This window comes from Aptenodytes forsteri, unplaced genomic scaffold, assembly GCF_000699145.1.
Source record: "Aptenodytes forsteri isolate BGI_AS27 unplaced genomic scaffold, ASM69914v1 Scaffold289, whole genome shotgun sequence".
Lineage (NCBI taxonomy): Eukaryota > Metazoa > Chordata > Aves > Sphenisciformes > Spheniscidae > Aptenodytes > Aptenodytes forsteri.
Genome location: NW_008795025.1, coordinates 2,697,677 through 2,720,614, shown reverse-complemented (window position 1 = coordinate 2,720,614; position 22,938 = coordinate 2,697,677). Strand labels below are relative to the sequence as shown.

Sequence of the window (22,938 nt, the reverse complement as noted above, 5' to 3'; positions counted from 1 at the left end):
CCTCACCAGTAAGAATTGATAATCTTGCAGAAGGCCAGCTCACAACACATTTTCAGGTTGCTCTGATGATCTGTTAATTCACTGGATGAACATTTGCTGGGATCCACTTCACAGTTTTCATCTGACTCATACAAAGCCTTGATAAACTCCCCTGGACAAAGGGAAGAGGATGACAAACCAGGGTAGTTACATGAAAAGCCTCCTTGACGCACCTTTTAATCCTGCTTATGCCTTTCCTCGGCAACTGCCTCTTCTGCTCCCTGGGTCTGCAATACAGCCTCCAGACACCAGATGTTGGGGACATGACTCCTCCCGGCTCTTTCAGAACAGAGCACTTGTCGTACCAGATCAGACAGCTGGTGCTCTGATGCTTCAGCCTCCTGTGCCCTCACTGCCCCCCAAATATAGGTGCAATAACAGGATGGCTTTGCTTATAAACCCTGCAGACACTTCACTTATAGTCTAAAGAATAGGATTTGACTTTGTATTCAAATTGTATTATCAACTATAAAATTATCCACAGTCTTAGAAATGAAGCTGTGCTATTTGTCTTCATAATTTCCCCAGGAAATGCACATGACAATGCTATTTATTTTTATTATTTCTAAATGTAGCATTTTTTTAAATTCTAAAAAGTGTCACCTTGCTCTTGAATAAGAGTAATACCAGAGTGCTAGCTAGAGACTGCTAATTTTATCAATCTCTTTTATCAGCACCTTATGACATTTTTATAGCCTGCATCTTTCAAAATCCTTTGCATTTGTGTCACCCTTCCCTTACGGCATTGCAACAGAAACTGGACACATACAAAACCAGATGAAGTTTCCTTTGTTTGACATATTGGAATGAACTACTTACTAATTTTCCTCCTATATATGCTAGTACACCAAGTGATTTTTCAACTGTTGTTGTTCACTAGGAAAACCTCTTTATTCATTCATTTAATGATTCAATGTCTTTTAAGTTCATCTCCTCAGATGATCTTGCTGGCTCTGAGCTAACACCACAAGGCTTGTTTGTGCAAAAGGGTTTTGGTTTTTTGTCTTTGTTTTCATAAAAACCCTTAAATACCTCCCAACCCCCCTCCCCGAATCTCAAGTCAGCAGTGTTCTTGCAAGCAAAGCAGGCAGCACATTTTCTTAAGCTTTTTTTTTTTTGTTGGGGTCCAAAATCTTTCTGCTGCGGGCATCTAGATCACTTATTTGCAAAACTCTCAGCATCAGTTTTGCTGAGCCAATTCTGTTTTAACTGTTGTTTACCGGATAATATTTTTTTTTTCCTTAAACACATTTGAAACTTATTCTTTCTGGTCCACAAGACCCTGCCTTAATCATATATTAAGATGCTCTTACAGATGTATTAAATAGCTAACACCAAGTGTGATGTTGTTAATCCTTTCAAAGAACATGGCATTTCAGCAAAATGACATTTAAAACTTGACAAAGAATTAGATGGGTATATTGTCATGAGCAACCTTGCCCTGAGCTACAGACAAGCTGGATGACCTTAGGGGGAATTTTCCATCTCTCATGTCTATGATTTACAATCTTATCACTCAGCACCAATGCTCTAAATGATGTATTAGAAGTCAATAATTTTTACAATATTTTTATGTAATTACTGTACATTAAGGGACTTGCAGTCAAACGTAATATACTGGTCCCACAGCTGATTGTTCAGTCTGCTGAAAAGCATAGCACAAAGTAATACGCTGCTCATTTCTCCATACCAGGCGAGAGCCTAGGACTGTGACTTACGCTCAGTGGTTCCACCCATGAGAATAAGGCTACCAGAACAGGCTCATTAAACTTAAGAAATGGCCAAAATGCATATAACCACAGACCTGACTATACTGACCTTTGGAGCACTAATTTATCCAACTATCTCCTTGATGACTTGCCAGCGTCTGGGATTGCTAAGGACAAACGAGACTGCTGGGAAAGCAAGCTGCTTTTTTTTTTTTGTGTGAAAGGATGTGGTGTGGGACTTGGCTTTGGCCTGATCTTGTTTCTCTTGTATCAATTTCCAAAGCTTTCTTCATCCAAGAAACAACAGGGGAATGGGTGGCTCATTGTGCAATCTTGGGTAAGAAAGATTGTGTGGAGTTGGTAAAAGCTAACTGTAGCGAGGCTGTGAGTTTCTTTGGAAGAGAACACACACATTTTGGTCCTCTTTATTGCAATATTAGTTGTGTGGACAGTAACTCCCAAGGCAGTCGCTTATGACTAGAGCAGAACCTTTTTGTGGAGAGGGGACAATAATACAGTTATCAGAATCCACCCTGGCATGTAACCATGGACATTAAGACCCCACCAGGGGAACGGAGTAGGACATCACAGGTTGGCCAGGCAGTTTTAATGAGGCAGTGAATAAAGAGCACTTTGGATAAATACAGGCAGGAGGCTCCCTAGACAGTCTGCATCTTGATCTCCTGCCCTGTGCTGCTCAGTAGACCTGCAGCCCCACTCCCTCCGGCCCTGTTTCTCTAAGGGGCAAGGTACCAGTTTAAAAGGTTAACACAAATGTTTATTAACTAATTGCTCCGTGGCAAAGGTAAGGGCTTAGCAAGTCCAAGGGTCACTCTGGAACCTGCCAGCATTACCAATAGTTGCAGCTGAAGCATCTGGAAATGAGTTTTCTTGTACTATCTGCATTCAATCCAAGCGCTAGGGTGGGCATCTCACACTTAACACTCGTTAACACCATAGCTAACATTTGCTGTTAACTACAACGGCAAGTGAAAGAGACTGACTGGAGAGCCCCAGCAATATGCACTTGTGGATGAGAACTTGGGTTGTCAACCAGATACCCCTGGGTATATCTAATTCCCTAGGTGGTGGCACTTTGGCCTAAAGCGACTGCAGGAGCTTCTTTAATGTAAAAGGAGATTAGTGAAATATATGCTTCACATTCATAAGCCTTTCCGAAATCTCCACCTAATTGTATCGCACATGATACCACATTCACTCCTGACACCACAACACAAGGTATTGGTCTCAATTTCCTCTGTTAAACTTTGTGTCAAAATCCCTGTTTGTATATCAGATAGAACAATCACCGTTGCCCACAAATCAATTGCAGTATTATACCTCTTCATCCTAACTGGAGACACAAAAGAAGGTTACCCAGAAAAACATAATGCAGTGATACGAACTTCAAGAGGGACTCAGCTGTATCAAATCAGGTTTGCCTTTCCTTGGGTGCTGCTACTGCAGGCACCAAAAAACATCTTCCTCTGTGTGGAGGAAGGGCATCAAGAGTAAGACAGCATGTATTTTGCTACCTGGATACCAGACACCTGGGCTTAGTGCTGAGGCAGTTCCTTCCCATCCCACACTCCTAGGCGCACAAGGCTTCAGTCATGTTGCAGACAGTTCAGGGTTAGCCCTTGCAACGCAAACAGGTGACAGGCACTTTCTTACCTAGTGCATCGTGAAGATACTTCTGCCCTACCAACTTTAGGTATTCCTCAATAGCTTTGGTAGCAAGTGTGTTCTCCCTGAAGATCAAGACATCATGCTCCCCACAACGATCTACCTCAGACATCACCAAATCTGTCAAGAAGTCCTGAAGAAAAAGGTCAAATGGCAAGAGGTTATTTTAACCAGACTCAGTCATGCCAGGCTAACTGCAGAAGCCAAGAAGGAAGGATAAACAGAGGAGCCAGAGGATTACTGAAACAATTGCCCAGCTTGGGACAAGGGGTGCAGATGCTACACGTAGTATGGGCCAAGGAAATAGCTAGGACTCCTCTTGGGTTTATTGTATTCATAAATGTTATAGATCACAAATTATAAAGGGAGAAGCAAAAGTCTCTAAAAGAAAACCTTTACAGCCAAGCTTGTGTTTCAGTTTAGAACCTGAACAGAAACCCTCACCAGTTTATCAGTGGGTTTGTCTGTTGAAAGAAACAGTGGTATTACATTTATCTTTTAATACTGAATATTACATAAAAACTTGGATTTAAAAATCCAGGATGGAAGTTAGGCACAAGTTCTTACAGCTTGGTTAAATTTAAATAAGAAGAATGGCTTATATCAATTAAATTCACAAACCAAAAGTGGTTCAGGATTTGGGCAAAAAGTTAACATACTTGCTGTGGATCTATACGGCTTAACTTGAACTGTATTCAAATGCCGAGGCATGAACTATCAGCAAGTCTTGATACAGTGAATAACCTCTTGATACAGGGTCTAATTCTACAGTAATACTTATTTCCTGAAGTGATAACTTTATGTGAGTCAAGGACACTCAACATCTCACAAGAAATACTCAGTATTTTGCAAGATCCAATTTAAGCCACTGTAAAGTTCTCCGGGAGAGGAAGCTTTTTTTTAACTGCCCCCCCCCAACAAACCACCACCCTGAATTAGGGCTGAGTGATAACTGTGACTCGCTGGTTCTGTTGCAAACAGCAACATCCTCCAAACAGTTCAAAGAGTGCTGTAGTAAGGTTTCATAACCCCATTAACTACAGAAGCCAGAATGCACTGCTACCATATGAGTATTAAATGTGCAGAACAAATTATATATGATATTTATCTATAAATATATCTATTTTTTATAGATAAAAATGCACTTAGTACTCTTGGCTTTCAATCCATTATCGCTGCTTCTTTTTAGCAAAACCTGAGAGAATTATTTTCACCTGGCACAGCCTGGGAACATCCACCTGCATCACAACCAACACAGTGTGACCCGGAAACGTACCCTCTTTGCAGCTTTAGGTTATGGCAGCCTAAGCTGCTCAGTGCTTCCAGTAAACAGAGGTTCAAACGTTCAGGCACTAGGAAGGCAAAGTCGTAGCACTAATTTATCTACCTGTTGCAGCTAGCACTGCAGGAATCCAGAGCCTGCTTTCCAGCAGGATTTCAACACAACCCTACAGGAGCTATCCCAGCTACCAGCTTCTGCTGATCACACAAACAACTTGGTGAGGAACGAGTTTCTATCACGTACTGTCACAGAGCACCAGCCTTTCAGACATGTATATCAAGGGGAGAACATTAGAGTGGCATATGATTATGCAGACATAAAAGGATCTTTTCAGAGCAGTTAAATTAGGCTGTCCCTTGGATGTTGCTTATGGCCATCCTTCCACATCTCCAACCCTCTAACTTGTGTTTGGTCGTGGTTAACTTGCTCTAGCTGGCAGTACTTGAAGAAGCTGGCTACAGCTTGGTACTACTGACTTGGCAGGCAGCATCCAGACAAATCAATGCTTGTTAATGCTTCTCAGAATTTCCCGAGACCTACAGGTTATTCTCCCACAATCTATTTGAAGAAACCGAGGCTCAGTCCAATTCCTGCCTCACAGAGAACCATCAGTGTGCACCCAGAAGTCCTAATAACATCCCTGGGGCAGGTGGGATCACCATTAACCGATTACAGATTCTCCAAATGGCTGTTCAAACGCTGACCAAATCAATGTTAGCGCTGATTAGCTGAGTTAGCGCTTAATCAACAATGGCACTCTGCTGCTCATTGTACCAGAGACTTATTTATAGAAGTAATTCTCCAGTTTACTAATCTCTCACTTACTTATTTCTTATCCTGTCTCATGATTTTAGAAATACAGAAAAGGTTCCTGACACTCAAGTGCAGGCCGTAACTTTTCAGAATAACATGAAGTTACATAGTACTCCCGCTTATACTTTGTACACAGCATCTCTAATTTTTGTATCAACTCTTAATCATTGTTGGTATCGTGCCTATCTACATGCCTTCCTGGTAGATGCAATTGCCCAAGTCTTTTCAAATACTTTAGAGACCCTTTTCTCAGTCTTACCCTGTCAGGCAACTTCTGCTGTTGCTCATGGTCATGCCAGCCCAGGCTTCCTACTTTCTAGCTGAAAAGATATCACCTATGAGCAGCAAGAGGGAGTCGTTTTGACAGGAGCTGCCTGTTCTTACCTTAGCTCTCCCAGTGCTCTGAAGAATGTGCACCAAAGCGCAAGCCATTTCTTCCTTATTTCTTACGCTGATCACAGGTTCCAGCACAGAGCACAGCATAGTGTAGTTGCTGGTAACAAATTCTGCAAATTCTTTGTATTGCTCCATGGGCAAGATGGTGATGGTCTGATAACGTGACTTTATCCGAATGGAAGGTCCCCCTGATTTCCCTTTGTTGGGTGTAGGTGTGCTGACTGGGTACCATTTCTCCACAAACTGGCGACCAGTTACACTGGCCATGGGAATGTTGACCAGGCCTACATAATTGTTCTTGTCCTTTTTCTTCTTCTTCTCCACATCCTTGTAGATGTGAACTGTGATGCTGTGAAGAGGTGGGAGACCATAGAACTCAAAGTGCTCTCCCCAGAAAATGTTGTCCGCTTTTGTTTTGCTGGTGGTGCGGGCAAAGAGAGTGTCATCAAGGCACAGCTCACAGAAGTATTTCTTCTTGGGGGCCAGGTCCTTTGCCTCAATGATCCAGAGACGGAGCACGTTTTCAGCTCGACGGCAGTTGTCCTGTGGAGAAGAAAGAGCTCAGCTTTGATTCAGAATCCCTAAAAATTGAACATTTTGTCTTCTAAAGCAACAGCAAAGGGCTGCCTTTTGTGTTCAAGGCAGGGACAGAGTCAGAATTCAGAATCAGATTCTCTGATCTTCAGAATCAGAATCTCTAGAAAACTGGACATTTTCTAAAATAGAGGCAAAGGGCTGTCTTTTGTATGTTAAAGGTGGGGACTAGAACATTTTTCTTCTCAAAAAGCTGTATTTGAAATGGTTTAGAAAACACACACTCTGCACAGGAGCCCCTCAAAAGCCGCTGGACTGGCATGGCACACTTGCATTGTTTACTCTTGTGAATAATTCCAAGAGCACTGTTATACCTCAAAGGTGGTACGCCTACTATGCAGGTGACTCATCAGATATTTCCAGCTGATCACTAACTTGACCCCCCTTCTCACTTCGGCTCAAACTCCTTTTGAGTTGGTTTCTTTTTTTCCCCAAACTATGCCCCCACAGTAAAACATGAAACCTATGAAAGCCATGTCCCATCCTTCTGGGGTGCATGGTATCAGAAATCCAGTCTGAAAGCAGGCACTGGGGCAGGGATCAGGAAGCATGCCGACACGTGTTTGTTTATTAAAGGTTTGACCTACTGCACTCACTAGAATAGTACACAGCAGCTTTTGATACACTGATGAGCGGACTTCTCCCCAGACTAAATTAATTGCGCATGCATCTGTGGGAAGCCCTGGTACACTGGACTAAAATCCAATCATACCACCTCCATTCCCCTGGTAATCTTATTTCTGCAGTTTCTATTACCTTATTCGGCTGCACTGTTCTGCGTAGATTTTCCATCCACTTGTCCCTCTCTGCTGCAGAGGAACAGCTGAAGCATTTACTGCCACTGGAGTAGGTTACCTGGAACACATAAATGACAGGCTGAGTTCAGGCAAGCCTAGGAGACATGTAAGAGGCTGCAAAAAGCAAGGAAGAAGATAAGCAATGCTTGAGCAACAAAGTAAATACGAAAAAGGCAGGAAAACAATATGGGAGCCTAGAAGGCAGAGAGGTTAAAAGGCCCACAAAATGTAGAGAGAAAAAAAAAGTCGGTTCAAATGAATATAAAACTAAAGAAACATATGAGGAGCACCAGAGGCTCCTCTTAAAGGCTTTTAAACAAGGCTTTAATTAACCAGTTAATTTATTTTTTTTTAAACACTTGTTAATTGATCCATAGCTATTAAATGCTTGCAGATTTCCCCGTTAAGTCCCAGAGCAGATGATTTGGATACTAACAGCATAGAGACAGACAGAACTAACAATGAATTAATAGAAGGCAAAACACACTGCAAACGATGTCTTCAGTAAACACAAAATATTTCCAAGGGTCCATATATACAGCAACAGTCTAAAACAAACCAGAGGAGTTATGCTCTGATGCGGCCCCGACACTCAATGCCATACACAATTCTGCTTTCACGCAGGAGGGAACCACCTTGGTTTCTTTCACTTTTACGTGGCTTGACAAGCTTCATTTACTCTTTCCATTCATTTGTGTGCACAATTAAAAAGCAATTTGAGGCAACAGACTCAGACCTAAGCTGTTACTCAACTCCCCAAACCTAAGAAAGCTGGAAAGTGCTTCCAACCAGAAGAATGAGACTGAAGCAAACAGGAACAGTTCCTGGATACATCCCAAGGGAGAAGGGCCTGATATGCTGGTTTTCTGCCAGAGCAGTTTTCCAGGTTGTAAACAGATCTTTGTTCCAGAAGTTCAGACACATCTGACTAATCCTGCTGAAGACAGACTGCCACCCGCCCCTGCTACAACAGATTACGATGGCCTTAAGATGCATCCAAATAGCACACACAAATACACTGTTAGTCCTGCAAGGTAGGACCGTGCTCACACAAACAGCCTGTGTCTGAAGCAAAGCTAGGAGCCACGTGGTGCTGTGCTGCAGCCTGTGCTGCAACAGCAAGAGGCTCTTTGCATCCTGCTCCATGGTGCAACGGACACGTCTGCAATTACTGAAGCTTCTCCTTTAGCGATTGGCAAATGGGCTGAGCTAATGGAAGGGGGCTCTGACTGGAAATCACATTTCTCAGTTATGGTATATTTTCTAAATTTAATTTTAGGTGAATTTGGAGAGGATGACTACACAGCTTATGAACAACAGTATGTTTCAACCATACATTTGCATGCAAACTACAAATGCTTAGATATTTATCAAATTAAAGAGTTTTTTCAGTTAGAAGACGCAGTAATTGAAAAAGATTTCTCTCCATTGAGTGATTGATGCCATTAGCCTCAAGGACTTTAAAATTGCATGCTGGTTAGACAGCCCCCACCCAAACCTCAGGATAGCAGCGGCTGCTGATCTGTTCTCCAATTACAAAGTCGCAGAACAGCGTACTGCAAGGGTTCAGACTGACTGACAGCATATAATCGGCTGCGTGTTTGGAGAGCGTTCTTTACCTCAAAGCAGAAGTCTTGTCCAAGGATACTGCTGTGAAGTGGTTTGACAAAGACTTTTTCTTCTGACCCAAGATCCAGGGCCTCCACGGCGCTGCCTGGGCTCAGTAAAGACTCATGGGAACGGGACTCTTTCAGCTTTGGCAATCCACGTGACCTGTAGGAGAAGAAGGGGGAAAGGAAACATTATTTTTCGCACAATTACCAAAAGAGTTGGCAAGATCCCAGAGGAAGCTGCAACTTGTTGGTGTTTATTCAGGACAACTTCTACAATTAGTCTGTAAACCTTATGAAAATAACATGAGGCCAATAATCCCAGACTCCGAAGGAAATACCCACCTACACAAGCCCAGGAAGTCCATTCCCACTGACCTAGAAATTGTAGGTGCTGAGCCATCAGTGAAAGAACAACAGCAAAACAAAAAGTTCAGAACTTAACTGCTGAAATTTAAAGAAACCTCATAGATAGGTTTGGATATATTACTGAAAATATTTTCTACTATCTAGATTACTAGATAAATGTTGTATATTAACAGCAAAAAGCACACCAATACCTAAAAATCTAAACCAATGCAGAATGATAGCTACTCTCATTGGAGCATACGATCCCCCCGCAACGCACTTGATTTTTCTTAATATACAAAGCCTTTACACTAAAGTCAAATATGCAAATTATTTCCCAATCCACAATGCTCAAATCGGTTACCTACATTTAAATTTTGCATTTTCTCCTTCAGCTCCTTCTTCCAGTTTTAACAGCTCCCAATTTTTTTTGATACCTCCATTCGCTTCTAACTTCCCCTCACTAACACACACTGCTTCTCTTTTTCAGTTGACTGGCCTGTAAATCTGAGCTCTACCAGAGCTGGCATCTCCCAAATTCACAGTACCTTTTTATCAAGGCAGTCTTCTCTTTGCCCCTACCAGTTCTTGAATACTTCTCAAAGACATATCCCTCCTTCCACTATGCTGTAGCTTTTTGCAACCAACAGCAACATCATAAAAAGTGCTCTAACACTTTCTGTATTCTTCCAATTCGATTTAATGCAACATTCACGCATAGTAGGGAGCTCTGCTGTCAAACAGCACTGTAAAACGTGTAAAAATTTACAGGTGACAGCAGCTTCACCTGTGCTCCTTCTAACTCCAAACTGACACCTGGATTACAAGCTTCTGCAATGAAGTCATATGATACTTCAGGCACAACTAGTATTTCTACTTCAAAAGACAAACATGATGTGCACACACATCTTATTTCTCCTCTAGCTGGAACTCAGTCAAAGCCTTCACAGATGACCAACAAGGAGGAAGAGCACCAAGTCCCAGCTTAGTAGAAAAGGAGCCGTTTACCTGGCAGGTCTAGATTTTGTTAAGATATTGAAGTCGTGCTGGTCCCTATGCCTGTTCAGTGACTGTGAAAGTGTGTCCATAAATATGGCTTCACATCCACCAAGTGTGACTGAGCACAAAGAACAGATGTTAAAGTAGAAAGGCATCAGTTGTCTATACATTACGCAGAGAAAAGCAATGCTCTGAAATGATGCTTTCTCACCTGTGTTTGTCCTCACAGTATTTCCTCTTATTCAATTCCCAGTATCAAGGCTCAGTATCAAATGGAAAATGTTTAAAAAATGTATTTATGGAAGACTGAAAAGCACATCTACCTCTAACAGCTTCCTTAATCTTGAAAAATAAGTAGTTTTTATATACTTCCCTCGCATATCTTATATAAAAAAATCCTCATATTTTGTAACCTTGGCAAAATCAAATTCCTCCTACCCTTGAGCAATCCTGCGGGGAAACAGAAGGAAAAAAACCATTTGGAAAAGGCGTCTTCAGTACTTCTAAGGCTGCTTAACAAAAACTTGGGTATCACGAAGGATGCATGTAAAGCAACAAGCAGAGTTCATCTGACTGCTGTTTTGTACAAAATGAAATGCTGAAGGTATTCTAGTAGATTCATGTACGATAAGATTTATTAAACAGTAAGGGAGAACTTTGTTCCCATTCAATATATTGAAAGACCTAAGTGCAGGCAGCAAAAACCTTTCATCAGAGGAATATTACAAAGACACTGATTTCAAATGCAAAACAGCAGCACTGGAACAAACGCGTTGGCTGCACTGTGCATGCTTTGTTATAACAGGTTACAGCAGCAGCTGTACCAACACAAACCTAAAACCTCAGTCATGTATAATTGAACACTTGCTGCAAGTTAAGGTAGGGCAAGTCTAAAATAAACACACCACAATATACCACTTTAGTATCATCTCTGCAAAATCCTCTCTAATTTCTCCTCTCAAGAAAGCACTGCTGAGGTCACTTGGCTTCTGTCCCTATCCCAAACTCTCAGAAATTCCAGTCCTAACAAAGTACTTAGGTGCATGATGCAGGGGAGCTGGCTGAGAGCCTGCAGCCAACTCCCGCCTTAGCTCCTTGTCAGAGAAAGAAAGCATGGAGTGGTCACAAAGAGGGGAAAGAGGAGGGAGAGAAAAATAATTACCAAATAAAGGCAAAAGAAAAAGAGATTTTAGAAATCCCAGTTAAGCGGAGGCTGCACTTGGAGTAAGACAAATCAAGCACACCTACATGAAACAATTGTACAGCCACTTAGCAGTGCATCCCCAAATCATAGTGGTGCCACATGTCACAGCCCTTCCTTTCAAACTTCGTTCTCTGGGCTACATCTCAGACAATAAATCCTGCTGGGAGAGGAAAAAAGGCACAAAAATCCACAAGGAGTTCTTCCTCAAGCCTTAGGTTACAAATTTCAGACGAGCATCATGCCAGGCAGATATGCTGGGGCAAGAAGAAAAGTCACAGCCGCACCAGTAGAGAAATCTCTCTCCTCATCGGCTGTGCTCCTACCCGGCCCCGCGGGTGACACGAAGAGGCTCCCGTGTGCGTGTTGCCATGGTGCAGCCTCCTGTAAAGAGATTAGGGGGGGCCGGCAGCCGGGAGAGGCAGCAGGCGCAGGGAGGCCACTCTGCAGACCTGGCAAAAGGGGACCTTTCCAGAAAGAAAGAAGTCCCTCCTCTTCCTTTCCTACAACGAGTTTAACGAGACCTGGACAGTTAAAGACAGCAGGAGAGCGCAAGGCATCTTCCAAGAATGCCTCCGAACAGCCTTTGGGGACACAGTGAGGGCAAAGGCAGGTACACACAGCAATTGTACGCCATGCCTCCACATCCCATCTTGCAAGTTAAATCTTTTAGTAGCACCTATTCTGCTTCATTGCTCTTCTAACTAGTTAGCTTTGAACATTGTTTTGTTGCAGATCAGCTAGAGCATGGTTAGTTTTGTTGACTCAGGGTCCTGGGGCAGAGGAACGTCTACCTGTTTGAGCAATCCCTTGAAGTTACCATATTTAAAACAGCTCAATAAACTGATTAAGTGGCTTAGAATCGGCACTTTATCTTCCATAAACACCACAGCAATGTCGTGAAGTTGTTGCTTAGATGCAACCACACACATTTACAAACACAAGGACATGCATTTGTAAGCACCATGGTATATATTTCATCTATTGATAGATCTGCAAAGCAAATCATTGACTTGTGCCTAAATCAGCAGCATCCCAATCAATATAGGCAATAATTATACAGAAATAATAGTTCTCTGCTGCTTTAAAGCCTGATCTGATATTCTGAAGCTATAAGTAACAATGAAAGAAAATTGCTTGCTGGCTTCCCTTTTGCATAGATGCCACTAACTTACTTCCCAATGTCCACCACAGGGGCTGGATTAACAGGGTCTTTCCTGTATTAGGTAGGAAGCTACTGGTAAAATGAGTATTGCTTAGAGTCTCTGTTAAGAGAGAGGTAATCCCAGAGAAGCAGATTACTGTAAACAGGAAGATCACACATGCAAAAGGTGGGGGAAGGGTTGTTTGTACAAATCTGTTTCTGTTAAACAGCTCCATTAACAACACAAATCCTGTTTTAAATTACAGTCAACCTCCTATGATCAACTTTTTTTTTCCCTGCTGCTTTTTCTTTCTACTGCTGCACACAACAAAAAGATTGCAAAGGACGACATAGGAGTCCAGAGCAAATAGTTACCAACAGCACCGAACAATTCTTACATAGGTATTCTCCGTAATTTCTTTCCAACGGGAAAAGCAGGTGGAGGAAGAGCACATCAGGGAACATTTTAAACTTCTCACCTCTTTTCACATGCTTTGGAGTACTGGTCTTCAGAGCTGCACAATTTCCTTCTAAATCAGAGCCCAGCCAATGCCCCAAACCACTGACCTGGCAGCAATGTGCGACTGCTACTGAAAAAGATCTCTTCAACAACACCATCTTGCTGGCCCAACCCCAAGCTGACCCTCTCTCCTTGCACACCATAATTCAGTAATTTTCCACTTCAGGAAGATCTCGGTTGTAAGCCGGGAACTAGAAACCTCTGGCTTTCGGTGGCCGCCCATGGCACACAGCAGCCTATTAGTCGACTTCTTTTATATTCTACTGTCTATAAGGCATGTAGAATAAAGGGTTAAAATCCTAATTGCTCTGGTTATGAAGCTCTCCTGCTGATTTTGACCTATTTAAAAGCCAACCTACAAAGCACAAAAGACTTTCAATTACTGAGCTTACCAGGGAGAGCACTATATTGCTTGGAAAACAAGCCTGTGGACATAAATAATCCAAGAGATAAAAAATAAATGTACAGAAATGAACTACCAAGGAACAGAATCCCGTAATCTGTTTCCTTTACCAAACTGGTGTGAAGGCAAAGAATTCTGAAAAGAGTTTTTTGTTCAGCCCAAGCACCCGGCTAAAGCCATGTCTCCACTGGTCTTACGCGAAACTGTATGTCTGCATGCTTCAAATAATTCCAGCACAATACCCGTGTGTTTAGAGACACTCCCCGAGATCAGAAAGTTGAATTCAATACTTAGCCACTCACAAAGTCACAGGAGAGACCTTGGACTGTAATGCAGTGAACTTTCTGCTCAGCGCTGCTATTCAAAATCCCAGCCCTGCTGAACTGGACCCTAACGTCGGCAACATCATCTGCAATACAGGTGCGCTCTACCAGTGCTGCAGCATCAGGTTTCCCAATGCAAGTGTTCATTTTGTAGGCACCACACCCCGCTTCGTTTTCCAACTGCCAATTAGCAGAACATCCTATGACTTGGTCAACAATTCTACAAGTCTAACCAGTTTCATCATTAATTTTTTTTTTAAATCAGAAACTTAGGGCAACTTATTTAGATGCAAGTTCTACTCAGCTACAATTAAACGCTGGCTTTTTCTGAGCATATTGCTTTAGTCTTCCACTGAGATTCCGGTCTTTTCTTGCAAGGCCCTACCCAAAGCCTTATCGTTTGAATCCTGGATTTGCAAAGCTCTTCCCTGCCTGCCTGCTCTCCCTACAGATCACAGCTTGTCTAACAGACACCTCATATGGCGCAGCCAAACAGGCTGCTGAATTTCACATTGGTAGCGTCCTCCTCACTCTACTGTAACTGTGGTCTCTGCTATTAATGTTTCAAATTCTTTTGCTTTGCTGGACCAGAGGTGCTTAACCGATGCAGTTTCATTTCACTACTAAGCGATTTATAGGTGAATGCTATGTGGAGGAGCCTGGAGTTTGCAGAAAAGCATCAGCCATTAAGAAGTATGTTTTTATACAGGGGTCAAGTGAGCTTGCAGGTGGGACAGAGCAGTCTCACACCAAGGCGAAGGTTTGCAACAATAGGCCTAACATTGAGATCTGTTCAGTTTTCACTGAAAAACAAAACAACTGCATGAGGATTGAAAAAACTGGCTGAAAGAAATACATTCACCAAAACAGGAGTGAGATGTTTCTTCAGAAAGAAACCACTCCTCCCCTTTCCCCATACTCCAGTATGCAGATAGAAACAGATACGCTGAATGAATACAAGCTCTGAGTGAGTCAAGCCTTAACAAAGCATTGTGTAACGCAGATTTTTATCCTTACATCTAAATCCGGATAAAAATCACTCACCTTTTTTTGAAAACCGGCATTAAATTAGAATGAACGAATACGAAAAAACCGGCAAGATTTGCTTCTATTATTTATACGATCTGTGCTATTTTCATACTGCAAAGAAACCAGGAGGGAGGAGCGAGAACTTACCGAAAGTAGAAAAAGCTGTCATTTGGGCAGCGATACCGTTTCACCATGAACCCCAGAGCCATGGCTACCCGCTTCCCTGCAACCTGCCGGAGCCCATTCTGAGCAAGCACACAACAGATCCTGTGCTTGTCTACGACTATCTGATAATGCCATAAAATGACTTTTAGTAAAGCAGGAGGATTCCCACGTGGCAGTAAATCCCAACAGGGCAAAACCCTCCCAGCTGTCCGCAGAGCTTTATTGCGGTCACTGGGACCATATGCAGCCAGTCTCAACCATCTTCGCTCCCTCACCATAAACAAAACCGAGGCGAGAACTGTCAGTCCACTTGGAAACACTCTCAAATTCCTGTCTGCAAACTGAAAATATTAATTTGGTCTCTCCTTTCAAATGTTTTCCTTAAGTCTTTTCTCATGCTTTTTTACATGTTTTATACATTACTGACACTGAGAAAACGTTAGACGCAAATGTGTGGGTTGAAGAGCTCAAAGAATGCAGTGGGAAACAGGCTAGAAAAGCTGTGAAACATGATATGGTAACATGGTGCCAGATAGCCTCATGGTGAGAGCTGTTGATAACCTGGTGAGATGCCATACTGGCCACATGTCTGAAGAGCTTCATTCACATCTGGCATGGGTCACAACCGAGCAGAGTCTAAGCATTCTCACGTTAGTGCCTTGTGAAGACAAACCATGAGTTTTCAAGTAAAACAGACCGCCCAGCAAACAACCTGAATCTGGAGTCACAGAAGTGATACAGACTGAGAGGCTGTGGATTCATACAGGACACCTGGATGCTGACCCACGGTGCTCGTTTCTGGAGGGGCACCGCAGCTCTCTCCTCTTCCCATCCGCTAACCCAGTCACACTGAAATGAAGTTTAAAAGCCAGAAAAAGTAGGTTGGCCAATTGCTTTCTGCTAAAACAGAAAATCTGATTATGAAAAAATCTGCAACTTATCTCCTTCACTCCTTCCTACAGCATTCCTGAATCCTTTCTATTTTAAATCAACTCTGAACAGACAGCATCCACCCTCTGTCACCATCTGGAATGGCATGCAGTGTTATAGTATCCCAAATTTTGATGTGCACCAGGATAACTAATCTTCCTTACTCCAGAATTTTATAGGTATTTATCTATAAACATCTCCTGTTTCTTAACAGGACCCAAACACCTCAAAAGCATGAGAAAAGCAACATGACAGCAGCCTCTATTTTCTTCTAATCCTTGCAGAATTTTGATTTATAAAGCTGTATGATACTTTCTTTGAAGGCAGGGCTCTTGTATTTGTCAGAGCAAGAAAAGGTAGATCCTATCAGTCAACCTGGTCCTGAAAACCTGTATAAACACCATGACATCACTTAGCATCACCTGCTTAAAATGGGAAAGGGCTGACTCACCGGGGTAGGACAGGCAAGTTTTTACTGCAACAGATCGAGACTCATACAGAAAGCAGGGAGAGCAGAAGGTGAGAGAATGGCAATTCCCTCTCATGAATTAAGTCAGCTGCTATGTGTTACCTTCTTTCACGCAGAAGCAGTTGTCCCTGATTCGTCCCATTGGAAAAAGTCCCAAACAACAGCATAATTCTAAACTCAAATCAATCTTTTTAGCCTCCTCTTCCCTCCAGCCCATCTCCTCCCAGTATGTTAAGCTGTTCCTCATCTTCAATGCTTCATTCCCACATGGCTTCCAAGTTGTTTTTCCTGCTATTCTACCCACCCAATTGCATTTTTCAGGTGCCCTTAGATACAGACTGAAACATATGGGAGGGAAGGGAGAAATTATGGGCAAGTTTCACTTTATGGTGGAACTGAATTTCCTTTATGGTTTTATTTATAAAATACCATGAGAAAAGTAATATCTCTAACCATAAACTTTCAAAGTTGGTATATTCAATTGGTGCACTGTCTGATTAGACCACAAATGCAAAGAGAACTCCATTAAACCTTGAATCTTTCCAACAAAAGATAACTACAAGGTTGAGTAGTGCTGATATGCTTTCTCTCCAAAAAGAACTTATCAGCAATTTGTGACCCTCACCTGCAGCACAAGGCTTCAACCAGCTTGAGGTGAGGCTCATGCTTTTGAACAGCAATACTCATTTGTACAAAGATTTATCTCCAAATAAACTTCAGCTTAGCTTGCTTTCCACATAGCTTGGCTACTCTCACATGATGTCCCTTGCCTCCAAACCGTGCCCTCTGTTCACTTCAGCACATGTACCTCTGAAAGGAGGAGGATCACATGGACTGGTTATCAAAAATGCTTCGTTCCATTAGTAGCAAGCGACCATATCAAGTCACAAAACCCCTAAAACACTGTCCCATCTCCTGCCCTACAGACGCAAGATGCATTGCTATAAGGCTAGTGTAGCAGGCCAAAGGAGGAGGGTGACCGTATCAAAGTAAAGAGCAACCACCGGCTTGTCCCTGTCTAACATCCTACACATCGTTGGCTTGCCAGGGCTCTGTCCCCCAAACCTCTACATGGACTCTGCCACTGGAACTTCTCAGTTCATTTGCTCCTGGATCCTTCTTCTTAAATCCATGCCGAGGAGGCTTGAGAGGACTGACAGAACAGACCAGCTATGCTTAATGCCATCACCGCATGCATTGGATTTAATGCTTTGCAAGCAATCAGAGAAAATCCACGTTTCATTCAGGTCCAGTTGACAATTCATGCCCACACTGGCAGGGAGTAGAAGGGGATCCGGTTTTAAAGAGAAGGTGGCTTTGCTGTGTATAATATCATGTCTTAAGCCAAAGTTGTAGGGATTAATTATAGCTAAATTTATTTGCTTTCCCAGAATGATAGCATTTCCCTTACACTGCAAAAGGAAGTATCATCAGTCCACATTCACCATGAGTACCAAGTTAAGGAAACTTCAAGCAAAGCTGGTTACAAACAACGGTAAAAATAACAGGTACTTTATCACATGGTGGCATTATTTAACATGCTTACACTCACTGAGTTGCTTTTTATAGCCATGTTGCAACTTCCTGAAAATAGGGATTTATAATAAAACTTGACTCAAAACAGAATGTGTGGACATTACTATGACTACAGGAGCAACATCATCCACATCGTTAGTCATATTTGGTAAGCAGCAGTCTTTTCTGTAACTCCTGAAGTTAACAAGAGCTCTAACATCCGAAGCCTTGCTATCTCCATGATTTTATGATGCTGCTTTTCAGATGGAGAAGATAGCACCATTGATGGAAGCAGCACAGCATGACAGATACAACTAATGAATTCAACTCAGCTAAAGGAGAAGGGAAAATGCACTAAACAACGTAAAATCACAGAAGCCTGCCGTGGCCTTAAGTACAGGGCAACCTATTTTTCACTCAGTCTAGCTCTCCTGCTGGGCTACTGTGGAATGTAACACAGAGTAATGTTTAATGAAAACAATCAAGAGATTTTACAAATAATTAGGAAAAACTGTGTGTATGAGCTTTTGCTTGCCTCATATACAATCCGTTCCCAGCCTGAATTGCCAGCCAGAAATTAAACAAGCAAGAATATACCAAATGGAGCACTAAGATGGTCAGAAGTTACTGAGTTTTCCAGTTTTCTGAAAAACAGACTGTCTGTTCATTGTAGTAACACTGCAGTAACTATACAATCGACTGACATTAGCAAGGATTCTTAATGTGCCAGAACTGCACTGTACCTCTCTGTGCTTTGCCAGTGCTAGCTGAACTGATCTGCTTGCACCAGCATAATCTGTCATATTGGCCACTACACTGATCTGTGGATAAGTATTGCATGCATCAAGGCAAGTTTCTCTAAAGCTGATCAATCCAATGGTTTTGTATCATGAAATTTAAAGTCTGCAGCTTATTTAAAACAGATGCAGAAAAAGGTATTTGAGTCCATATGCTTAACCTGAACTTTTCATCAGCTGTTAAGAGCAGTAAAAGTTTTCAGTCCTGTGTCAGCAGTACATTGTATACTAAATAACTTCTAACATACTAGAGTCAGCCCAAAAAACACCCATCTGCCAGTTTAACAATAAATCCTCTTCCTTGCTGTCATTCTGTGAGTGCATGCGCATGCTGCATGTAGATTTTGCGAAGTGCCTCTGGATGAGGAGAGATTGTTTTGGGAGATGCACTGAACCTTACCTGTCATCAGCATTGCGGAGAGATGGGAGACGGAAACTTGTGTTCCTGTCCAGCTTTGACTGACTCTTTGTCCTCTTGATGGACCCTTTCAGACGTTTACTGAAGAAGCCCTAAAATGAGAAGGTGCAGAAGTGAAACAGGGAAACTGATGCCAGTAATAAATCAATCAATGCACTGTCACTTAGTCCAAACTCAGCAGTGATTCCTGCTGACAACGATTACAGAAAGTGCTGTATTGGGATTCCTCTGAGCAGGAAGAAAGGCAGGGCTAGATTCCAGTATGTGATAGCTTCAAATTGCAATAATTAGCACTACTCACATTACAGGTGCACTTCAATGAATTCCAACTATTATACAAGAGACCTAAAACCCCACAATTATCATTTAATAAGGAGTAGTCTTAGATATCAGTATTTGTTCCTACCTCCCCTTTACACGCCATATTTTTAATTCTTGGTCAGATTAAGAGTACAAAATGTCTTTTATTATGAGCTTCTACTGCACCCACAGTTGCACCCAGGTTGTCCTTTTTAATTTACATATAGCAGGTAAGTCTTACAATAATTTGTAATTTCAATAGTCTCACTAGCCAGAATTGAAAATGTCAAAAGATTTCATGTACTAGTGACTTCAGATACCAGTTCTGGTATTGCTTTGAAGCAAAACTCAACTCAAAAATCTACCTGTGATCTAAAAATACTAAATCTTCATGTAATCTGTCTTCTGAACTACAATTGTGCACCAAACAATTGCAGACCAAAGACTTGTTACTTGGAGGGAGCCTCTGGGGATCATCCAGCCTGCCTCCTGCTCGATGTGGGTGTACTGCCAACACTAGGTCAGCCTAATGCTGACTTTGTCTACGTCTTGAAAACCTCTGGTGATGGAGATTATACCACCTCTCTGGGCACCTCAGTCCAGTGCTGCATTACCCTTCCAGTGAGAAAAGTCTTCCTTGTGTTCAACAAAAACCTCCCAAGCAGCAATCTGCAGCAGCTGCCTCATTATAGCATCTGCCACTATGGGGAAAAGTTTGGCTCCATCATCTTTGTAATTCCCCTCTTCATTGCAGTGGCTGCCTTATATCACCCCTTAGCCTTTTCTTTCTCAGCTAAACAAGCCCTCAGCCTCTCCTCATAGTTCTCTCCTTGTAGATATCATCAAGAGCTACTGCTGTATTAGCAGTAGTGTAGCACGAGTACATCTGACCACTGATATACAAAGGGGTGTGTGCATCTGTATGTGTGGGGAAATCACAGAAATATTTCAACACCTGCACGTTTGATTTTTTCCTATAGCCCTTTATATTACTTTGAGCATAATACGCATTTTAAATAAACCATATTGTGTCAAAGTATTTCCAGGGCTTGCAGACATACATGCACATACATTCTTTGGCACGATCGAAGCAAATACAGAGGTTCTTAATGCAATAGGATTAAGCAACATTTTACTGGCCGAATCTGTTCTGCTCCTTCACAGAACAGCTGCACAGAGCCACCATACCCTGTGCACTGCTATCGGGAGATTTACCAAACACGTGAGTGAAACCACGTTTGTTGAGAATATTATAAACTGACTATAGGTTGGTAGAACTTGCTCAAAGTGAATGTTCTTCTGGCGTGGATTGAACCAGCAGATCTACAGCCTTACTTTAATAAAGGTCTAGTGACAGCGATAGCCAGCTAGGGCCAGCCCTCTCTCCCATCATCCGTGTTTTGTTAGGATAGAAGTTGAGTACAGCTAATTTTGAACACATTTGCAAGGCAAGCCTCCTCCACAAGCTGCGTTTGGGACAGGTGACAGATATTGCCCACAGCTGCCTCCTGTAATACAGAAATCAGTAAATTGGAGACAAACAAGGTCTCCTGTTCTTTCCTGTGCAGAACACCAACAAAGCAAAAGTGTTTTATTGGCTCCAGGTGACTCAGCCAGGCTGAAGTACGAGACTTGTTCATCTCTCAGACTCATAAGAATTAGGCCATCACAACAAAAGATGACTTTATCTGCAATCTTTTAGTTTGACAAATCTCACATCTCTTTCACCTCTTCAGGAAGAAACTGAGGTTTATCTACGATTAGGACAGGGTGCTACATAATTTAATTTAGGCTCCCTTTCCCACAAAAGGTTGGACCAGGTGATCTTTCAAGGTCCCTTCCAACCTGGACTGCTCTATGATTCCACATATTCAAAGGGGTAGAACTTGCTCAAAGTGAATGTTCTTCTGGCGTGGATTGAACCAGCAGATCTACAGCCTTACTTTAATAAAGGTCTAGTGACAGCGATAGCCAGCTAGGGCCAGCCCTCTCTCCCATCATCCGTGTTTTGTTAGGATAGAAGTTGAGTACAGCTAATTTTGAACACATTTGCAAGGCAAGCCTCCTCCACAAGCTGCGTTTGGGACAGGTGACAGATATTGCCCACAGCTGCCTCCTGTAATACAGAAATCAGTAAATTGGAGACAAACAAGGTCTCCTGTTCTTTCCTGTGCAGAACACCAACAAAGCAAAAGTGTTTTATTGGCTCCAGGTGACTCAGCCAGGCTGAAGTACGAGACTTGTTCATCTCTCAGACTCATAAGAATTAGGCCATCACAACAAAAGATGACTTTATCTGCAATCTTTTAGTTTGACAAATCTCACATCTCTTTCACCTCTTCAGGAAGAAACTGAGGTTTATCTACGATTAGGACAGGGTGCTACATAATTTAATTTAGGCTCCCTTTCCCACAAAAGGTTGGACCAGGTGATCTTTCAAGGTCCCTTCCAACCTGGACTGCTCTATGATTCTACAGTATTCAAAGGAATGGGCTATCACCCTCTTCTCATCAGTGGATGCCAGGTTAATTGTTGGAAAAGAAGTTGCTTCCAAACAGCAAAGCCTGCATTTGGTCAGGCTCAAGGCATACGTTGCAAGCATCTCTAAACCAATTTTCCTGTCTCATATTTGCCTTTATCTTCCCATACTTTCAGTGCTCCTTTTGAAACAAAATCCTGTTCCCTTTAAACAAGCACACCCTTCAACCCCCCTCTACCTTTCCTCATTCTGTTATTCTTGGTCCCTTTACTTTCAGTTGGTCCCTCGTCTTCCACACAACTCACTCCTGTATCCTAACGCTTCTCAAAACTGCACAATTCCCTTCTCCGTACACAGTGGTAGGCGGGTTCTCTCTCTCCTTACACTCATTCTCACTCTGCTTCTTTCAATGAACGACCAAGTGAGTCCTGCTCAGTTGTCAAGTGTAAAAAAAAAAAAATCCCAGCAAATCCACAGTTCCCCAGGCCCACACCCATGACATCTTCAGCAAACACAGCAAGATGGCCTGTCTCTTCCATTGAGATTTGGATGGTGATATATTACTGAAAGCCTATCCATACCTGATGCTGGCTGTAGGATCTTTCCAGCACATGCAGATCATCCTCCCCCAAATACTTGTGTAGGAAACAACCTGCTCACACACACCAGAGCCTGACACGTGCCTGTCCACGGGCAGCACAGAGAAATTGGGATGCCCTGTGGGATGGTGCTACAGGGAACAAAGGAAGAGGGAATCTGTTTTCTGCATCTGAAGGGAATGCTACGCTTAAGGCTGCCCTTCAATTTCTGAGGCTTGCCAGCCAGCAGGTTCCTCAGGGGTGAAGGCTGCTATATTCTCCTGAAATAGGAAATAAAGTGGAAAAGAAAAGGCCTGATAGCTAGATACTGCAAAAAAATCCTACAAATCTACATAGCATGCTGGGGGAAAAGGCACTGTCAAAAGGGAAGAAG

At 42.5% G+C, this 22,938-nt stretch overlaps 1 protein-coding gene across 1 annotated transcript in view; it reads right to left on the bottom strand.

Moving 5' to 3' along the window:
* RASAL2 (RAS protein activator like 2) overlaps nucleotides 1-22,938 on the bottom strand; it is a 153,311-nt gene that overhangs the window by 24,030 nt on the left and 106,343 nt on the right. Inside the window, exons 5-10 of the mRNA XM_009275864.2 lie at nucleotides 19,170-19,279; nucleotides 8,936-9,089; nucleotides 7,276-7,374; nucleotides 5,914-6,468; nucleotides 3,423-3,567; nucleotides 7-151 (exon numbers count right to left, since the gene is read on the bottom strand). Coding sequence (XP_009274139.1) covers nucleotides 7-151; nucleotides 3,423-3,567; nucleotides 5,914-6,468; nucleotides 7,276-7,374; nucleotides 8,936-9,089; nucleotides 19,170-19,279 — 1,208 coding nt within the window. The remainder of the gene's footprint in view (nucleotides 1-6; nucleotides 152-3,422; nucleotides 3,568-5,913; nucleotides 6,469-7,275; nucleotides 7,375-8,935; nucleotides 9,090-19,169; nucleotides 19,280-22,938) is intronic.